This window comes from Felis catus, chromosome D1, assembly GCF_018350175.1.
Source record: "Felis catus isolate Fca126 chromosome D1, F.catus_Fca126_mat1.0, whole genome shotgun sequence".
Classification (NCBI taxonomy): domain Eukaryota; kingdom Metazoa; phylum Chordata; class Mammalia; order Carnivora; family Felidae; genus Felis; species Felis catus.
This window is the reverse complement of record NC_058377.1, coordinates 65195259-65217053: the sequence shown is the minus strand read 5'-3', so window position 1 is coordinate 65217053 and position 21795 is coordinate 65195259. Positions and strand designations below refer to the sequence as shown.

The 21795-nt window shown below is 50.6% G+C and overlaps 1 protein-coding gene across 6 annotated transcripts in view; it reads left to right on the top strand.

Annotated features, from left to right (window-relative positions):
- STK33 (serine/threonine kinase 33) overlaps positions 1-2162 on the top strand; it is a 168267-nt gene extending 166105 nt beyond the window's left edge. For 5 of the 6 annotated variants that reach the window (XM_045038924.1, XM_045038919.1, XM_045038918.1 and 2 more), the window contains one exon: positions 1327-2162. In XM_045038924.1, coding sequence (XP_044894859.1) covers positions 1327-1539 — 213 coding nt within the window. In that variant the 3' untranslated portion in view covers positions 1540-2162. The remainder of the gene's footprint in view (positions 1-1326) is intronic. The other variant, XM_045038921.1, reaches the window with a different exon arrangement.
- The last annotated feature ends 19633 nt before the right edge of the window (positions 2163-21795 follow it).

Sequence of the window (21795 nt, the reverse complement as noted above, 5' to 3'; positions counted from 1 at the left end):
GTCTCATCCCCCACCTTGCTTGTGTCCCCTTCTCCTAATACGTTCTCTGCTCTTTTAGAACTCTGTGCTCAGCTTCATTTCATGAGGAGTGCTCACTTCTTTTTTGTTGTCATTGTTAAGTTTATTTATTTATTTATTTAGAGAATGCAAGTGGGGGAGGGGCAGAGAGGAAGAGAGAGAGAATCCCAAGCAGGCTGTGCACTGTCAGGGCGGAGACTGATGCGTGGCTCCACATGGAGTTCAAACTCAAGAAAATTAAGATCATGACCTGGGCGGGGGCGCCTGGGTGGCTCAGTCGGTTAAGCGTCCGACTTCAGCTCAGGTCACGATCTCGTGGTCCGTGAGTTCGAGCCCCGCGTCGGGCTCTGGACTGATGGCTCAGAGCCTGGAGCCGGCTTCCGATTCTGTGTCTCCCTCTCTCTCTGCCCCTCCCCCGTTCATGCTCTGTCTCTCTCTGTCTCAAAAATAAATAAACATTAAAAAAAGAAAAGATCATGACCTGGGCCAAAGTCAGAAGCTTAACTGACTGAGCCACCATGGTGCCCAGAGAAGTGATTACTTATAAAATGGGTCTAAGGTTAAAATGGACTCTGCTTCCCTCATGACAGCAGAATCAGAGACTGTTTCCTTGACAGTGGGGTGAGGTGACCTGAAAACACAATTGCCTATTGAGACCCCTTTTGTTTGTTTTGTGCCTTGAAGAAGTACTTTCATGGCCTCTATCTCAGTGCATTCTCATAATAAACCCATGTAGTAAACGTGCAAATACGTTTTCCCCATTTACCCGTGAGGCATCGAGACTCCAAGAGGTCCGTGGACCTGCCCACGTGGTGTGACCGGGATTTGAAGCCAGGCTCCGGAGTGAGCACAGAGAATGGCGAGAGCGCGAGGAGTGGGCCATAGGCAGCGACCGTCCCCAGGTCAGGAGGCGTAGCTGTGCTGTGCTGTGCCTGTCAGGTCAGCCGTACACGTGCCAGGGCCGGCCTGGAATTCTGTAAAGATGAAATGAGTGTGGTTATGTCCTGGCCAACTTCCCTATGCAAATGTTGCCAGATGTTTACTTTTGTTTCGCATGGCAGAGGATCTGAAATTGTGCCTGTAGTTTGCACTACACCAAACCCTAAACAGTTCTGCTTTCCTGAAAGTGCTAAAGGAACTTACTTGGGCATTTAATAACAGCCCTACAATGGGATTAGTTTCTATCTCCCCTCTGGAGAGTGCTCCGCCTTGCAAATCCTGGGCAACTTTGTAGTCCCTTGCTTCTTTGAATTGATAGATATTGCCTCGTGTCTGAAAAGTAATCCAGGCCTTTCCCTTTATTTCCAGTCCACTGCTTATGCAAAGAAATTTCCTGTGACCAGTAAGAAGGAAAACGCGGACAACTCGGACTCGAAGCATGCAAGTTCTGCATGTAGCAGAAACTTTCCAGCCGGACTCAAGGGAGAACCAGAGAAATCCCCCATGACGTCAAGCCAAGGACCGGCAACCAAATACATTGCTAAATCCAATGCCGTGCCTAGAACCAAAAAGAAACTCTAAGGTTCCCTTCACAGGTGAATAGTACAAACACAGAGCTGCTCTTTCTAGCGCTAAAGTGAGGAGACGGGAGGGGGAAAGGACAGGACTATGTCGAGCTTTTAGTCTTTTAGCCCCGCTGAGCCCTGCCACGTGTTTGCACCAGTTTAACCTCGGAGCTAGGGATCTTCAAGGCAGCCTAGTGTTAAGAACAGCCACCAACAGGCTTGATGGCGAGCTGTGGCTGCACTTAACTCGAGGTTTTTGAGAGTTGCTTAGAGGAGCACGCGCCCTCAAAGCAAGGTGGTGGGCATACTTGCTCAGTTTTACTTCACATTCTTGTATTTGGGCACAATTATTTGTAGGAGAAAATGAGAGCCAAATATGGTGATGGAGGTCCCAAATAATTATGTGCACTTTGCACTAGGAGATTTTGTTAGGAAATTACTAATAAACTTGCCATAGGCATAACAGCAGAAGTGCTTCAGCCATTCACATGTGTTCTGGTGATTTTAGGTTGGTGTAGATTATTTAAGACAACTTATTTTAAATGTAGAAGAATAGGAGATTTTTGTAACTGCTTGCCATTAAGTTGCTGCTAAATTCCCAATATATTGATTGAATCAATAAAAGACAGATGTCACCCATGCACGTTAATTTTTATGTTAACGAGAGGTGGATATAAAAGGTCCTCTAAGCCCTTATGCAAATTATGAGTTTGGCCTGCTTCTGCAAAGGTAGGCACATATCTTTGGGGAAGGTCACGAGGTGGATACAGGGGAAAATACATCATTACTCTTGGTGTTACAAGTATCTCCTTTCCACCCCAGGGAAATTGTTGTGCCTTTCGAGGTCAAACTGGGTGAGTAGATGCTTTGCTTGGCCTTCCAAACAAATTCTAAGGAAACAATCTGCATTTGCTTTTACTTGTATAAAGTAATACTCCAGTTTCACTCCACCTCTCCCGATGGGATTGTCTTAGACCTCCAAAATGAGCCTGCTGAGCATGTACTTAGTTGCATATAAATCCACTCAGTGGCTAATGGTAATAGAAGTACTTCTTGTGATTAATTTGGAAGACACTGTTGTACTTATGAGTGGGTCAAAGGTAGCACTAACATGCATTGTCCCTGGCTAGCTCTGTCAGGACCTTCTTAGTACCTACAGTGTGCTTCCCCTGAGGGAATCTGCCAGCTAAAGTGGACCTGGTTTAAATTGTCTAGACTTTATTTTAGAACTGGAGTTGGCATAGCTTCTTCAAGGTCTTTCTCCCTTACTGATGATTACTTCCAGTCCTATCAGGAGTCCAGAAACCATCTCCTGAGCTGTAAGCCTCCTCTCAGGATGTAGTGAGCCAATCTTTGAGCAGTATGTCCTGTTTGCCTGCTGAGAAGCCCGGCCTCAGATTTCCCTTAATCGGTGGTGCCCTTAAAGGCAGGGGTAATAGCAGCCTGCTGATCTCCTTGCAGAAAAGCCAGCTGAGACGGTGGCTTAGATTCTGTCCATCCCCTAAGGCTGAAAATGGAATATTCCCTGTATCTAAAATGCTCTTACTTCCATAGTGATACAGTCTTTTGTATCACATATTAGAGAATTCTGATGTTAAATTTAATATTATCCAAATTTCTGTCCACATTGCTCTTCAGCCTTAAGTTAGTAATTCTACTCAGTAAGCTTGACCAAAGGTCCAGAACTAAGCATTCAGTGAAAGGTGAAGTCATTTAATAGCTTTTATTGTGTTTGCACCTTTGCCCTCCCCAGCCCCACGCCAGGTTGACTGTCCTTCCCACCGTAAAAATCATTCTATCAGCTTTCATCTGTCTAGGCCTTCGTTTTATTTATGTAGAATCATTTTGATAGAGGCCGAGCTCACTCTTTCTAAGGGGAATTTTCACATTATTTGTATGTGTTATTTATTTGTGTGTAACCCCTGGACCAGGCCAGGTCTGAGCTTTTTGCCCCAATGACTGTACCTCTTTACTATCTGGGCCTTGCTCTCTTCATTTGCTTTCATGGCTGTGGAAAAAAAGTAGCTCTTCTGTTTTAGAATGGTTTTCGGTGACCGAGAGGCCAGCTCCAAGGCACTGGTAACCATCACTCTGACACCTCGTGTGCACTGCATGGAGAGATGGGCTTGCAGGACCCAGAGGGACACCGGGACAGTACAGAGCAGGCGTAATTGCCAAGGCATGCACATGCTGATTACGCTCCAACTTGAATAACAGACAAGTCGAGGCAGGAGATAAAATTGATAAATGCAGGCTTGGGGCTGAGGAGAGGTTCAGCTGAGAAGAACAGAAGATGCTATCAGAAAAGGGCTTAAATCAGAGGAGAAAGAGAGATGGGTTGGGGGAAGGGAGCAGAAAGAAGACAAAGTATAATGACTAAAGAAGACTGGATGACAACACATGTTTCTGCCAAACTTGGAACAGGAGTCAGAGGAGGGAAGCGCTGCAGAGTCCTGGCTCCAGGCCCGTCTGAGGTAAGCCTCACCCTCCCTGGCCTGTGCCCGGGCACACCCGGATGAAGACTCAGGCTGCAGAATCGAAGACTGGGGAAACAGAGGCTGAGGGAGGATGTGATGTAGGCCACAGAACAGCACTTACCCTCTGAGAGTAGGAATGTTCTGTGGTATTGGGAGGGGAAAGAAGAAGAAGAAAAAACCCCAAAACATTTTGTGCTTATCACTGAAATGCTTTGTTTAAATAATTCTATTTGACTCAAAATGTAAGTTCCAGGTTAGACACATCAAAAGCAGCCAGTCTTGAAAATGAAGCTTTTTAAATTCCAGCCCTGCTGTTGGAATAGAGAGAATAAAGGCTTTGTTCAAACATGCATTCCCAGCAGTAAGCAGAGCTTTGAAATTGGCCACGGAGGTTGTGTCCTATAATGGTTGCACTTGGCTGGAGACCAAGAAGCTGTGGCCTCTGGGAAACGACCCTGAGCTGGCCGTTTTCCATGTGCCCCTCCAGAGCCACTCTGCCCTGCTCTGCCCTCTCCACTCTGAGAGACTGATCTCTAGGGACTGCATGAACAGTCTCCCTGGGCCTCTTGATATGTTGGGCTTCTGTCAGTGGGAGTCACCAACAGGACATTGGCTAGGAAAGCCGAGGGCCAGTCATCGATTCCCCCACGGCCTTCCATACTAGGCTGCTGGGAAGTCACCATATTCTCATTCTGCAGGCCTCAGCACCTGCTGGCAGCCCCTCCAGGCCAAGACCAGGGGCTATTGCCCTGGGTACTGTGTCTTCCTTTGTGGGTTTCCCTAACTCTCTCAGTACCTTTATAAATAGTCTCTTTGTTGAACTCGCACCTACCCCATTTGAGTGCACCATCTGTCTCTTCCTGGGACCCAGAGTGATCCGGACCCTTTCTTGTCAGTTCTGCATTGTTCTTTGACCTGGGGCAGTTTTGTCTGTGGTTGCTGACCTCCTACTGAATAGCAGTAAAGTGAAGAGCAAAAAGCCTAAATGAGTTCTTCCTGAAGCAAACTGGTGCACCTGGGTGGTCACTAGCTAGGGTTGAGGGAGGCGATGGCAGAGGAAATTTCCCAGAGTTGGACCTAGCCAGAGCAAAATACATCGAGCATTACCCAACTGGATCTGAAATTGTCTGGACCCTGAACGTCACATTTAGGTCTTGCATTCCAGTCGTGGCTTTTGGAGCCTAAAGAACCTGTGGGATGCCTGGGTGGCTCAGTCGGTTAAGCGTCCGACTCTTGGTTTTGGCTCAGGCCATGATCTCACTGTTTGCGAGTTCGAGCCCTGCCATCGGCTCTGTGCTGGCACATGGAGCCTGCTTGGGATTCTCTCTCTCCCTCTCTCTCTGCCCCTCCCCAACTCATGTTCTCTCATTCTTTCAAAAGAAAAAAAAAAAGAAAAAGAAAAACATTCTTTGAAAAGCAAGCAAGCAAGCAATCAACACTTGTAACAGCCAAGGGTTCCCCTAGCCTGGGACACTGTCTCCCAGCTGGACCGGAGGGCCTGACAGAGGCTTCCGCTGGGGAGCCTATGGCGGCCAGGAAGCATAGGCAGCCTGCAGACAAGCCTTCTCCCTGGGCCATGTGTTTCATCTCTGCAAGTGCTAACATCACTTTACAAAGCATTTTCAAGTAACATTTTCCCTCTTCAAAGACCTCACATAGTTCAGCTTTACTCTTCAGGACCCTGTATTTTTCTGAGGGAGCTGGCTTAGAATTGGTTTTGATTTCTGTGCACTGCATTGTTATCACTTAATTCCCATTGGTGAGCCAATCTTCTTTGCTTTTGTTCTTCAAAGGAAGGCCACGTTCAGTGTCTGTCTGACATTTTTGTGGCTTTCTTCCTCAGTTGCTGGTATAATCAGCTCCACTCGGTTCCCTGTGTGGCAGGTCTTCAGTTTCCCTAAGTTATCCGGAGCAGCCCTCAGCAGAGCGGTAGGGACTGCTACTACCGGCCCAGTGGCCTCACCTCAAGCAGCAGGGCACTCGTGACGGTGGGACAAGAGGAAGACATTGCAGTGTCACCGCCGGCTAGCTCAGGGACAGCCCTGTCTGTTGCCTGGTGCCATCCCAGATGTCTTAGGTGGACCTGGTGAACCCAGGGTGAAGACCTCAGAGGGCTTCGTCCCCAAAACGTGCAACTGTTCCTGGCCTGGCCCAGAAGACAGGGCCACCACGCAGGGCAGCCCTGCCCCCCTCTCCTGAGGGATTCTGGAGCACCTTCAGATCATTCCTATCCTTGGCGCTGAGGCAGAGATTACGCACAGTTCCCCACCCTTGGGGGACTGGGACACAGTCTTTGACTCTCTCACCCGGGACAGCCTCTGTGGACAAGATCCTGACACCAAGCTGTCGTTTCGAAGAGGTTTTCCTCATCAGCACAGGAAGTGATCTCCATCCCCGGGCGGTTGCAAGGTCCCAGAGTCAGCATTTCCAGTGCGACCCAAGGGCAGGGCAGATGGAAGACGGCCAATGGGCACCTTCCCTGGACCCTGAGGAAGAAGCCCTCTCGTGGAGGTGGCAACCAGTATTTCCTGGTGCAGGCATTGGTTTACATGCAGTTTACTAGAAATCAAAGTCCTCTTCAAGGTGGACTTTGAGCCATATTAGTGGAAGGGATCTCGTCTTTTGACAAAAGCCCATGTTCAGGGTAATGATGTAAAAATAATAGCAACATTCACAGAGCACTGATCACGTGCCCGACACTCTGCTAAGCACACATGTCCTTTTCATTCTTACAGCAACCTAGGACGCTGGTACTGTTATCTCTACAGAGGAGTAAATTAAGGCACAGAAAGGTTAAGAAACTTGTTCAAGGTCACACAGCCGAGGAGTAGCAGAACAGAGATTTGAACCCAGCCAGCGGGCTTAAGTATGTCACTGTTGCACTACTTGCCTCTCGAGGTATTTATAGTTTAGGCCGTGGCTGCTGTAAGGTTTGAGCTCAGGTTTGGAAAGGTCAGCGGCTCATGAACACCGCCAGCTCCCAGCAACAGCCTGGCGCAGTCATTCTGGCAACTTTGGGTCTCAGAGTGGAGGAGGGTTATTTTGCATGTTGACGAGTTTGGGTGAGGTGCAACCACACCATAGCAGGGCAAGCTGCATTCTGAAGGACTCCACGTGACGAAAATGAATTCTAAAGGTCTAAGTGCTTTGGTCATTGTCAGGAGCAATCTTTGGAAACCTTTGAATGTGTTTTTGAGCGAAGAGAGGAAAGAGGCCCTGTGGCTGCCGCAGGTATTCCCCTGGACGGCCCTGTGTGCGGACACGGCAGACATGCTCGCCGGGGCCGAGAGCTGTGACTCCCACGGTGTGGTACACGCATGGGGCGAGGAGTCCCCGTCACGGTTCCGTTCCCCGCACGGCTCTATCAGGTGGCGGGCGCGGCTGTGTGACTGCAAACACGGGCCCAGGTCAGCTTTTAGCTCGAATACTTTTCCTTACTGCTTTCAGCTTCTGTTTCCCTCGTCACACCGACCCACAGCGCCCGGTTCAAGGAGCACAGACTGTCTCCAGAGGCTCGAAGCCCCTGTCCGGTGCAGGACGAGGGAGACCCCTGCTCTGGAAAGAAGCCCAGCAGCCAAGGATGGCGCTTCCTGACCCGGCTGCCATCTCTCAGTCTGCTGCCTGCCGCTCAGGCCCAGGAGAGAGGCGGTTCTTATCCTGGGTGCTGCTCTGGAGCTTTGGAAGAAAGGCTACTAGTGGGAAAGCCCCCAAAGCCCACAGACGTGGGTGATTTTTCACAAGAGTGTCTTCCCTCCAGATGAGTTCCCTGGTTGTGGCCTGACCCCCTTCCCCCAGTCAGTGTGAACTTAGTCACGGGACCTTGGAGCCTCAGCCACTGGGGCGTCGTCCTGGCCCCCTCCCCTGAAGTGGAATCTTGGCAGGACGTCTTGCCTCCGGTGCACTTTTCTTGCCTGGAGGGCGACAACAGTCCGGCCACGCTGACGTCTCCTTTTGCCTCCAGGTGACCAGCACCACACTCTGCCACGAGGACCGGGAGCTGCACAAAGAATGTCCCCTAAGTAGAATCAGATTGAGAGACTCAGTTGTTCATTCAAGAAGTATTTACTGACCATCTGCTATTGCCGGGCACAGTGATAGGCAATGGGCATAAGATGAGGTAAGAGAGAGTCAAGGTCATTGCCCTTGAGGAGGTTGCAGTCTTGGTGCAGGGCAGATGTTGGAGATCTCTACAAATATGTAAAATACCTATGTACTGTGATGAGCACAAGGTAGGAAGTAAAGAGTGCCATAATAGAGAACGACAGGATAGGAGCCTTTCTAAAGAAGCTTGAAGGCTAAAGGGAGGAATGCTCTAGGCAGAGGGGCCTGGGACAGAGCTGGGTGGACTCCAGGACCTCGACCAAAAGCCAGGATGGTGGCAGGGGGTGGGGGGTGGGGAGGAGCGGAGGGGCTGGGGCCAGGCCCTGCAGGCCTTGGGGGCCACAGGAAGGAATCCATTTATTCTAAACACAACAGGGAACCACTGACAGGTTTCCAGCTGGGGAATGACCTCTGATTAAAGGTTCACTCTGTCTTCTATTGAACAAATGCAGGTGGAGCAGAAAGAGAAGCAGGGAGATCGGTCAGGGGTCATTGGGCAAGAGGGTAACAAAGAGGATGGAGAGAAGTGGGTGGATAGGAAATATGGTTTGGAGATAGATTGATAGGATCCCGTGAGGGACTAGATGTGTAGGGTGAAGAAAAGAGTGGGTGGGGGACCGAGAGGGACTTTTGGCTTCAACAGTAAGCAGCTTGACAGAGGTTTCACTCACCGAGTTGGGGGTTGGCAGTGAGATGAAGGGCTCCTCCAAGTCATCCTAAGTTGAAGCGCTATCAGACCTTGAAGTGGAGATGGCCGCTTGAGAGAGACTTAAAGGCCGGAGTGGGTCACCATGGCTGGAGGGGGAAGGATGTGGAGAGAGACCCAGAGTTAACAGGGAGTTGTTCATGAGGGCTTCTGGACACTAGGCAGGGTTCGGGGACCCAGGCATCAAGGCACCATCTTGGGCACACTCCCACCCAGGGACTGGGCATGGCTGTACTTGGTTGGGCAAGAACAAGTGTGAGGATGGCATGATGACATGAAGTGCCATTTGGAGAAGTGTCCCTAGGAGATGTGGCCAAACTTCCTTATGGCTGATTCATCGAGTCTGAGTGGTGACAGGTACCAGGTCCTCTCTGGCTCAGAATTCCATAGATTCCCTTCAGCATAAGTCAGAAAATGGCCGACCAGATACTTTCCCGAAGCCCAAGTTTGCAGAATCGTGGACCGTATGCACTGTTCCTTCAGCCCAAATCCCCCAGGGCAGGAACCCCCACCCCCCCACTCCCAGCCTCTGATGAAATGCTCCCTGGGATGGGGGACTGCTAGAAAAGTCTTCATATTAACTGACACCTGCTCCTCACTGGCCCCTCTGGAAACTATTTAAAGTCTACTCCTTGGGCCCCATAATGGCCCCTTGAGAGTTGGAGGTGACCCCCACAGCCCTCTGAACCTTCTCTAGTGTTCTCTTAGACTCCTGCTCAGGTGGCATGTTTCTTGGGCCTTTGTTCTAGTTCATCTGGGTCTTTTCCCAAAATGAACCTTTTTCCAAAATGAACACGTGGCCTGCCGCCCCTAGGCCTCTTGACACTGGTCCCTATCACCGGGGCCCATCGTGTTCCCGTTAGCAAGAATTTGTGGACAGTCTGGCTTGACTTTACTAGCACAGCCTTTACTGATGATGCGACCCTGAAGCACATTTATTTTCCTATCGCTGTCCTTGTGGCAGACTCTCAGTGACCACAAAAGAGCCCTTTCCCAGTGTGATGCCAGGGGGAGTGGCAGAACGTGCCTGGGCTGGATCTGAGGCACGGAGCCCTAAGATCACCCAGGAAGACAGACTCATTTTCGTTTGGTGTCTGTCTCTCTAACTACCACTGAGATACAGAGAGGAGGGAAGGCACAAACTGAGTCACAGGCCTGTCCTGGACCCTCCAAACAGGATGAGCATGAGGTACCCTCTGTGTCTCGTAGCCTCCCCTGCTGCAGGGGCACATTAACATCTCTGCATATGTTAAATGGCTCCGAGCCCTCCTTCGACATTACTAGCAGGAATCTGAGTCTTTGTCAGACGATTCCCTCCCCAAACCTCTCTAGAATTTCCAGGAGTGGTGACACGTGTCCTTGTTTGCATGCTGCTCTTTGCCAGCCAGCAGAGGCTCAGATAGGACACTTGAAACCAAAGTGTCACTTCTGATGTCCTTGCCTCTCACTTTTATCTCTATATCTCCTGCTTCCCCAGCTTCTGCACAGCTCCTGGGGTGCCATGTGTCCAAAACGATGAGGACTGGGCCCAAATCCTAGGCTCCACCCTGACATGGCGCAGCAGCCCAGGCCCCGGGGCCTGGCATGTCCCTTGTGGCAGGGTGCCCCTTACCCAGCCCCCGATGTGGACTCAGCTTTGTGCTGTGGGTGGATGTAGGTGGTGAGAGGATGCTGAGGTACCTGTGATGTAGGATGTCGGGTGGCGGTGGGTGGGCTCCTGGGAAAGAGTGTCCTGTGCACTGGAGGAAATGCAGAGGGACTCAGGTGGGAGGGCCCTGGGTGGGTCTCTCGAACTTTTCCCGGCCCTACCCCCAGGTCTCGGGCTGCCCCGGGTAATCCTGACACACAACAGGTCTCCTTCCTCTCAGGGCCCCCAAGCAGGTAATGGGATTTGCAGGCAATTTTCGAATGTCAAGGAGCACAACGAAAAGAGCATAGGAGCCTGTGATGAATGGCTCTGGCCACACTCATACCTAAAGCTTTTGGTTGACAAAATCTTTCAAAACACAGAGCCTGTAGAAGAAATTTTAAAAGGCATCTTTAGGAGTGCGAAGGGTAGGATGCAGTCCAACCCCTCACTGCACAGCAAGTCTTGGCAAGTGGACTTTTCTGGCCTGCTCGGTGCCCTCGGGACCAGAAGCCAGGAGGTGGATGCTGAGTGGTCTCTTGGGATCCTGCGCCCAGCTTGTCCCCTGTGGGGTGAACCTTCTGGATCCCACGTGGGGGCCAGGCAAGCACCGCTCCGCGACCTAGTCACCCATGGCTCCAGCAGTCCCCCCACCCAGGCAGCTCCCACAGCAAGCGCCTAACTATAAGCCAGGGTGAGGGCAAAGGTCAGGCAGGAGATCCTCGGTTGCCTGGATGTCTCAGGATACCCTTCATCCATCATGTGGGGGTCCCCATCCCTGCCTCTTGGGGATAAGAGACATTGAGATGTATTTTAATTGGACGGTATTTTCGGGGATTTGTTTAGGGCCAAGGTGAAGCTTGAGCAGTCTGCAGGGCTCCCACATAGGCAACGGGAAGAACCGCGTCAACCCAAGACCGTGGGCCTGTTTATTGGTCATTCTTGGTTAACAAGGGCACGATCTCTAGCTCCTCGTTTTTGCTTTGGCTGTGACATAGTTGAAGGAAATGGAGAATTTTACAAGGTATCCAGAGGCACAGTCAGGTTACTGGTTTTGATGAATGGTCAGGTATGCAGGATATAGGACACCCGGAAGGAGAGCTCAGGTGCTGTTGGATACAGCTTCAGATTCCGCCACGGAGGGCACTTTGCTGGGAACTTCAGGGATGGCAGGAGCCAAGTGTGGCAGCTGGAAGATGTGATCTCACTTATTTAAAAGAAATGCAAAATGAAAGCGTGCTGGGCCAAGGCGTTATTTCAGATGTGCGTCTGCACTTCCAGAGATCCCAGCTGATGAAGAAAGCACCCAGGACAGACAGGAGGAAGGGGAGTTCTGAGAGCCCAACTCTGCCTCCAGCATCCTGCCATCTCTTGGGTCGGACTGAAGGTTCTAAATAACACCCCTCCCCCCAACACACACACGTTGGACACACTCGTGGGCAACTTCCGAGCCTCGCTGCTGCAGGGGACAGATTTGAGCTTACCTGCCTGGCATGTTTAGACACATCAAACTCACACTTTCTGCCCCTCCTGCCCAGGACCCAGGTGCCCAAGAATCCTGCCTCTGCCAGGTATCACTCAGGAACCACAGCCCCAACCTCGCTCATCCCCGTGCGGCCTCTCTGGAACAGTCCATGGGTGGCTCACTTGAGAAGGAAAGAGTGCAGAAAGCAAGCAAGGGATTGCGCTGTTCTGTTGGGCGTCTGGAAATCTCAGTGGCCTGAGTGCCCAGAGAGTGGACTGTGTTCTGCAGGCTCAGTTTCCCTCCAAGGCTCACCGATCCGCTTCCACAACTCACTGATGGCACCATACATGCACTGTGTGTTTACTATTGACAAATGTAAGCTTAAACACATTACAAGCCAGAGCTGTGTGTACTTGAAAATCCTTCAGTGATTCTATCATCCTATTCAAGTCACACAAATTCTAGGATTTTATCACCAGTAGTGAGTTCCTCTCTGTGAACAGCAATGTGGGGAAGAAGGAGTGGTGAGTACACCTCCAAAGTGACCATGGACAGAAACATTTCTCATTTAAACCAACACGAACGCCTACCTTCACTGACCCGGTGGTGGGAAGTTCTCTGCTGGAAACCCCTTTGTGCGGCAAATATGTGTTACAACACTTTGTAGGGTTAACCGACATCGATGAAGCCGAACTGACAGAAGTCTGTAGTTAAAAGGCAAGACTAACAACTAATTAAAACTACAGCCGCTTCGGCTAGTGTGCTTCAAGCCCTGCGAGTGTGCGTTCATGTAGGAGCTCTGCCGCCTGAATGCTGGCCAGACTTCTCACCAGGGCTCAGCACCTAATCCTCCATAGTCTCTGAAAGCACGCTGAGAAACTAAGTTTATACTGCATGGCGGGAAAATGTTATGGTTTAAAATTGCTCCTGGGGGTGGTAGCGCCTGGGTGGCTCAGTCGGTTAAGCGTCCCAGTCTTGATTTCAGCTCAGGTCATGATCTCATGGTTGTGAGATCAAGCCCTACATCGGGTTCCACACTGGGCATCAAGCCTGCTTGAGACTCTCTCTCTCTCTCTCTCTCTCTCTCTCTCTCTCTCTCTCTCTCTTCCTCTACCCCTCTCCCCCTGCTCACGCTCTCTCTCTTTCTAAAATAAAAAAAAAAAATCCTCCTAGGAAGGGAAACATTTGTAAAACATCCCTTGACGGGCCCTTGGTTTAGAAGATGAGCTGGCCAACAGACCTGAATCAGGTGGAAGTGTCCAGGGACAGACGGGGTGGGGACAGTGTCCATCTGGGGGGAGGAGACAAGGGAGGAGCAGCCAGATGGTCAAAACCCTCTTTGCAATGTGACCTTGCTGTGACAACATCCCTCTTATGGACTGAATTGTATTCCCCCTCCCCAAATTCATATAGTTATGTGCCTAACTATCATATAGTTAATCCCTCATGTGACTGTATTTGGACCTTGAAGGAAGTAACTAGGTTATATGAGGTCCTAAGTGTGAGGCCCTGGTGTGATGGGATTAGTGTCCTTATGAGAAGAGACACCAGAGATTGAGGACACAGGATGTAGTAGGCTGCTGTCTGCAAGTCAGGAAGAGGGTCCTTACTAGACACCAGCCCCGTCGGACCTTGATCTTGGACTTCCCAGCCTCCGGAACTGTGAGAAAATCATATCTGTTGTTTGAACCACGCCATCTGTGGTATTTTGTTATGGCAGCTGGGGCTGACTGTTCAGTCCCTTGACTCTACCAGTCTCGCCTCCTCCCTGCTTGCAAAGTGCCTGAGTGCCCCTGGGGTGGGCAAGGTGGACCCCAGGGCAGTGTGAGAGGTGGTGGGAGCCAAGAGGCAGAGAAGCACCAGAAGCCCAGGGATCTCAGAGACACCTTGTGAGGGACCCCCACAGGTGGGTAACTGGATTCTGAAGCAGCAGGGGTCTCGGCTGAGAGCCGGGGCGCATAAGTATGGGCGTCAGTAACCGGGAGGCTTCCATCCGGGAGTGTTGGTGGGGAGGCCCAGGATGAAGGAGGACAGAAAGGCTGGGAGGCACGTGGCTTGTGGCTAAGACATGAGAAAGCACCTGGCCTGGGCCTGCTGGCAAGAGGAAGACCATCCAGGCTCTGGGAGCCACAACTACAGCCCGTCTGGAGAAGCACTGCTGGAAGGCAGAGTCCGAGGACCGGGCTCCAGGCGGGAAGCGAGCTCGGCTTTCTCCAGCTTCTGACAGCAGCACTCCCCAGGGTCTCCGGGCCCCACTCCCCGCCCCTTGGTCCTGCTCGCTGGGTGAGTCCCCTGTGAAGAGGGCGTGGATTGGAGGGTGAAAGGGCACGGATACTTCATGTCTTGATCTGACTGCCTGACATCTTGGGGTGGCCAGGGCCTCCCTGGGACCAGGGTACGTCTGACCTTGAGATGAATGGGAAGCTGCTCTGCAGGAGGGAATCAGCACAAGCGGGGCTGGGCTCCTTGAGGGCAGGGGCCAGGCTCCCATGGGGGACACGGGGCTTCAGAACTGGAGGGGTTAATTAAAGAGGGCTTGAGAAAGCCATAAACACCCAGCGATGACTGGCAGGTGCTAATTTCTTCTTTGGTATTCACAATGACTTTCTGTTAATTAAGAAGAGAGAGAGCCCAGGGGAGGGGGGGCGGTGAGCCAGACATTCTGGCACAGGCAGGCCGGGCAGGCTGCCCATCCAGGGCCTTCTGAGGGTGAGGGGTGGCCGGGACATGGCTTGACTTTGAGGCCCTGAGAGCAAGGCAGGCCAGCCCCCAGCCCAGGACAGCCTGGATCTCAGGGAGCATCCTCGGGGGACAGGAGGCATTGTGCATGAGCAGGCTGTAGCTTTTAGGTTTCTTTTTGAACCCCCTAAGAGGACTGGAGACATACGAGACCTGGGTGAGTGCTTGGGGTCTCCTGATTCCCACAGAGGCCTTTTTACAGGCTCGGGCAGTGGCAAGGGGATGGCATTCTTCCCTCATGGAGGCGGAGAGAATAAGGCTGTGCTGAGGTCTGCAAAGAGGTTGTGCTGGCGTGGGTGTGGTGAATGGGGAGGCTGCCCCCTCTGGGGGCTGCAGAGGTATGGTTACAAGGTGGAGACCACCCCCAGGCACCTGCTTCCAGCTCCCCTTCATCTCAGGCTCACTGCCCCCCCTCCCCCTGAATCCCCACCCACACAAAACCAGGGCTGAGCTGGAGCTCTGGTCTGGGTCACTCTGGACAGCTGGGTTTGTGTACATGTGTGGATGTGCATAAGCGTGTCCTCGGCATACCTGTGTGATCAGGAGTGTGCGTCCATTGCCTTGTCTACACGTGCATTGTGTGTACCGTGGTGTGTGCAAACGCCTGTGTGGATGTGAATGTATGCCTGTTCAAATCCTGATTGTACCACTTGCAAGCTACTTTGGGCCAGCCACTAACATCTCTGACTCCTTCTCTTCATCCGTGAAATGAAGATAATGATAGTGCTCACGTCACGGGGTTTTCGTGAAGGTTATATGAATGTGTGTCACACACTTAGAACATTGAGCCTGGAACCCCCTTCTGTCCTCTACTTCTCCACCTGCTTGGTGAACTCTTAATCATTCAAAACATGGATGAAGGTCAGACAGCATCAGGCCCATGTCAGGTGCGGGGTCTAGTCTTAGAACCATGGGCTCAAGGGCAGAACCCCAGTCCTTAAAGAAGCAGAGAGGAGACTCCTGCCTACCTCACACCCATGCAGCAGAGAAAGGGCTCTGCTGATTGGGGCCCCTCACACTTGGCACACAAATGTAGAAGTAAGCACACTTCCACATATGGGTGTTTTGTACATACCTGTGCGGTGATGCAGGTAAACACAGAATGTGCACCCACATATCCACACGTAATCCTCCTGGATACAGGAGGTACAAATACTTAGCATCCTCAGTGTTCACAGACATAGGACTCACACACATAATCTTTGCACACACACACACACACACACACACAATGTACATAGATGTAAGCTCTACATTGTGTGCAGACATAATATAGAAGCATAATTTATATGCACACACTTTGTACACGTATAAGGCACATAATTAGGACACACAGTACTTTGTTCACATGTACGCAAGATTTACACTTTTACATGAGCATTGTGCATACACACACATATACATACACAGAATGCATACCTGTGTACACACAAGGCATATACCGGTAAATGATGAATATACTCTTTATCCACAAGGCAGTGCAAGGATTGTAAGTACACACGCTTGCACACACGAGCTACACAGACAGGCCTGTGACTGTCATCCTCGGGAAAAACCACCCGGAGCCAGTGCCCCTCCCTTTAACCTTCAGCACTGAAGGCTGCATGGGACCCACAGATGGGGAATTAATTGGTGTCATTAACATGTGGCGATGATAATGACTTCCCATCGATCCCAGTGGCAGACGTATGGCCACCCCCAGGTGGAGCTGGGAGCCCAGGATTGGGGGCCAGGCCTCCCTTGCAGAGCTCTGACCTTTGGCGGCCTTGCCAGGAATCCCTGTTCCTCCACCCAGACCATGGTTCCCACAGAGTACAGAGAGGGGGAAATGGGAATCCAGGAGGAGATTAGCAACTTGCCCAAGGTCACCTGGCCTGCTGGAGGCTGGGGGCCTGGGGAGCAGGACTCCAGCCCCTCCCATCTGACTTTCCTCTCCTTTCCTGCCCCCTTCCGCCCCCATTTCCTGTTCTCTACTTCTCCATCCTCTCTGTAAGAGAGGTCACTCTGTCTCTCCTTGCTGGCTCCAGGCCCTAGCTCTCTCCTGTGGGGCCGACTCTGTTGCAAGTATCTGTTCTGTCCTGGAGCCTCTGGTGAGCCCGAGACCATGTGGTGAAGGGGCTCCGCTACAGGGACAGGAGGGCTGGAATACCGCAAGAGTAGTCATGGGAAAAACAGACACACCAGCAAACTCCTTTTCCTCCTTTTAGATGCCACCTCCTCCAGGAAGCCTCCCCAGTGTGCCCCATTTCTGAGGTCCTGAGGTCCCCTCTTCTGTTGCTTCCTCAGTTTTTACTCTCTCCCAGCCCTTATCTCATAGAAGTATGCCTGTCTATTCAATTCCTTCCCTGTTGTGTCATGAGCCATTAGCTTTTGGACTTTATCTGACCTAGCTTTGTAACTATTTCAGACTTAGTCCAGAATAGGCAAAGAGTAGATGCCTAATGAATGTTGGATAAATGCAGATATACTGAGACAGGTAGACATAAAGGTTGAGACCAGAGCTGGAGAGACAAATAGAGATGGGTGTTGGAGAGCATGCCCTCCAGGACACGAGATAGACAGGCACTCAGACATCGGACATCGCCGGCTGGCCTGGTGGACAGGGTTGGGCACAGAGTCTGGGCTCTCTGCGGCTCCCTAGAGGTTTTGGAGACCCCGCTACTGTTGTGGAGCTAGGCTACCTCCTTCTACCTGGACCCTGGAGGAGAGGAGGGTAGCTGCAGGTCCTGGAGCTGGGGGTGGGGCTGGGAAGTGGCAGTGGGCAGATTGGGGAAGAGGACATTTTAATGGGATCAAAAGCCTGGGATGCAGACTCCAAGGACTCAGGCATGGGCAGAGAGGCTGAGCTTATTCCCAGTAACCCCCCGAAAGCCCAGCCTGGGTCAGGCCTCTGGGGACACCCCAGACTGCCTGGTTGCACCGAATTTGTTACTGTCACTGCATTTCCAGGGTCTCTAATGAGCTGCTAATGAGCTGTCAGCTAATTATGAGAATTAAATGGGGCAGCCAGGCCAGGCCGAGCTTCTACTGAAAACTTCATGAGTAGTAGGAGGAGGGAAGGTTCCCATCATCGGCCTCCTGGCCCTACATGCCTGATTTGATCTCAGCCCCCATGTGGATAGGGTGGAGGTATTTGCCCATGGAGACAGAGGGATAACCCCAGCAGCCCCAGAATAAGGCCAGTTCCAGCCTCACAGCGTAGAGGGGCTATACCCTGGAGGGCAGGCCTCTGCAGGGTAGGCAGGCCCCAGAAGTCTGACGAGGTGTGACCTCAGGCCAGGCCCTCTGGACCTAGTATCTATCTTCCTATCTGTGAAATGGGTCTGGAGGAGGGGACGGGGCCAATTTGATGATCCCTGAAAGCGCTTCTTCCCCATTTCAGTCCAGTTCTAAGCTTGTGAAGCCTCTCCTTTATAGGTGTGGCCCAGATGCTTCCAGCTCTCTGAGGGTGGGGGCTTCCTGGGTCACATGCTATCATTCGTGAAGCTGAGTAAAAAAATCTTTAACCAGCTAAATGAGTAAATATGTTGACAAAGACAAGAATGTTCATGGCAGCCTTATTTGTAATTGAGGCAGACTGGAAACAACCTAAATGCCCCTCAACAAAAGAAGGGGTAAATACATTGTGACATATTCATACAGTGGAGTAGCACACAGCAATGAAAAAGAAAAATACTACTTATAAAGGCAATCTTCATCTTACATGGTTCTGATATGCATGGATTCCAGTTACCACAGTTTAGTTTTAAATAATCTGGTTTCCCAACAACACAGTTCAAATTTTAGTTATCGTGGTATATTAGCTGTAATTGCATAAAATTCAGACTAACCCACTAGCTTTTCAGCCCACAAGTCACTACATAAACAGCCGATGTACATCACATGATCTGTGACCAGTCATGTCACTTCTGGAAGGAAGTCTGCTGGTGGCTGGCCACGGGGCATCTGCCATTCATTTCATACACAGACAGCAGAGGGCACTGTTGTGTTGCCTCCTTATCTCCAACTTCTAAACCCAGGCGACATTTGACAAAATCGATAAACAAAAAAAAGAAGGAACTCGTCAACAAAGATGTAAGCGCAAGGAAGAAATAAAGAATCAATGCTGATAAAATTGAAATTCGAATCAAACATAAATGGGACTGAGTGGCATTTTGTGACCGTGAACTTACGGACGTAAATGAGGCGTGTGGTTGTGACCAAGAGGATGAAGACCTCCCGGAGAAAGTGATGCTCCCAAAATAACTTCCCATGAAAGGAACTTTCAGAGATATTTCACAACATTGAAAGCACAAAAGAGAAAATGTTGGAAGCTGATCCAAACTTAGAAAACAGTAGGACAATTCACCATGGCACAGAAAAGACCAGAAAAGATGCCTGCTCTGTATTGTAAGTTGCACGATGAGAGGAAGGAGGAGAGCACTGTTCTAATTGTTCTTGATAAATTTCCTACAAAGAAATAAAACACTTGAATTCTTAATATTTTAAAGTATACTAAATGAATATTAGTATTACAATTTTTAAATCTCCGTATACATTTTAAACAAACAGTGAGAGACTTCTTATTGTTTTGATTAAAAAACTTTAAAAGTCACGGAACAATCATAACTTTCCCCACTGATTATTATTTTTTTAAGTTTTATTTATTTGTTTTGAGAGAGAGAACCAGTGGGGGAGGGGCAGAGAGAGAGGGAGACAGAGGATCAGAAGTGCACTCTGTGCTCACAGCAGAGAGCTTGATGTGTGGCTCGAACTCACGAACCGGGGGGATCATGATCTGAGCCCAAGTCTGATGCTCAACCGACTGAGCCACCCAGGCACCCCTCCCCACTGATTATTAAGATCACTTTGTGTGGTTTCAACCTATATAGTACTTCGCAGCCCCTCACTGCCATCCAAAGCAAGAGGACTACTGGTTCCTACAATGGCCTGGATGAATCTCGTAGACACGAAGTTGAGGGAAAGAAGTCAGACGCAGAAGAGTGTATACTTTATAATTCTGTTTATATGAAGCACAAAAGCAGGCAAAACTAATGCGTGAGGAGAGAAGCCAGAATAGTGGTTCCCTGGGGGCAGGTGGGGCTGTTAGCTTGTAGAGATCATGAAAAAAAGCTGCCGGGGGTGCTGGACCATCTTGATTTGAGTGCTGGTTACAGGCATGTATAAATTTGTAAAAATTTCATCAAGCTGTGCACTTAATATTTGTGTACTTTACCGTGTATAAGATAGTTTTAAATAAATAATTGTTTTTTATTGGAGACATTCTGTGAGTGCCTTGGGGTTTTATGTGGCTCCATCTTCTAGAATATGATAGTTTTTGACATGACTGGGCTTTTTCTCCTTCTTCAGATTCTTTCCTGTCTGACTTCTGTGACCCAGCCTTCCTGGTATTCCTCCTTTTCCCCTGGCCACTCCTTAGTCCCCACTACCTGGCTTCTAAGAGCTGCTCTTCACCAACCCCCACCTTGTCCATCACCTGCCGGCTTGTCCTAACTGAGGAGCACTTCCACTCTGGGGCTCAAGCACACCTGGAACCCCCCCTGCCCTCACTTCATCCAGTGTGGTCAGTGGTTTAACCCTGACACCGCTGTCTCCTCGCCCTTCCCCAAGGAGGAAGTATGGAAGGAATGAGAGGAGGGAGGAAGGAAGGGGAGGAAGGAAGGAAGGAAGGAAGGAAGGAAGGAAGGAAGGAAGGAAGGAAGGAAGGAAGGAAAGAAAGAAGGAAGGGGAAGGAGGAAGGAAGGAAGGAAGAAGAAAGAAGGAAGGGGAGGGAGGAAGGAAGGAAGGAAGGAAGAAGAAAGAGGAAGGGGAGGGAGGAAGGAAGGAAGGGAGGGAGGGAGGGAGGAAGGAAGCAGGGAAGGAAGATAGGACTGGCTGCTGGGGAAGAGAGGCAGTGTGGGAAGAAGTCATAAGGAGCAGGAACTGCTCAGGACGGATTTGGGCCTGATCCCAGCTCTAAAGAAGTGGCGCCCCATTAATGCCTTCCTGGCCACCGACATGTCTCCCTGATTGAGCCTGGAACTCCACACTATTAGCCACAAATGGCATTTTGAAATGGCCTCTTTTTTTTTGGGCGAACCCCAAAGACATTGCTAAGATTTACATTTTCAAATATATGCTGACCTTTTTTTCCTCTTTCTTTGAGTTCATTTGTCATCAGTGTATAATTGAATCAATATATTTCCTGATCAGCCCCAAGATTGAATAAGGTCACGGGGAGCCGTGTGTGGGCATTAGACATCATTATTTCACTCTGAATGAGCGGCCATGGCATGGAGCATTCCAGGCGCCAAATGAAATTCTATTAGATTCTATTACACTTTTACAATTATAGAGACGTTCCAATATTACAAGGGGAAATGAAGTCATAATAAAAAAGCCCAGAGGTGTATTACAGAGAAATGGGCACACTATTTTTCTAGTTAAAAACTTGATGGAAGGGGCTTCACTGGCTTTCGGTTGCCGAGATGTGACCTTGTTCTCAAAGCCCCTCAGCCGCTTGCTCGGGCCCTCCCTTCCTGAGGCTCCGCTGGCCAGGGGGTGGTTGGAGCCAGAGCCCAGGGAGCCAGCAGACCCTCTCTGTTCAAACTGAATCCAGCTCCTGGGTCCTAGGGGGCAGAGACATGCTTTGAAAAGACATCCCACCTGGGGAAACAGGCAGCCCAGATCCTGAACCATTCTGGGAGGGAGTACCAGAGTGTGAGGGAGAGCCAAGTGCCCTGAGCAGGTGTGTAAGAGGGTGGCATGGGACTCCATGGGGGCTATGGGGCTGTGTGGGCTTGGGGTAAGCTGCCCCTGCTGGATCCCCTTCATGTAGGACTGGGTATCCTATAGTCGCAGGGTATGTTGGGGTGCTCACTCCCTCCTGTGGAGTTTTCCCCACATACAACTGTGCTTCAGCAAGCTAGGGTTCCCACCACCTCATTCTGACCCTTCTAGAGGGAGTTCTACCCAGCCCCAGAGCAGAGATAAGACAGAGCCCAGAGGGTAGTCTCATGGGGCTTCCAGAGGAGCAAGAGGACAAAGGAGGCCTTGATGGGTAGTGAGGATGTGAATAAAGAGATCAGAGAGGAAGAGCCTGAAGCTCAGTGAAGAAAGCTAGAGATGGAAGCCTAGAGTCTGGCAGGAGCAGGTGCCTGGGGAGTGAGGGGGAAGAG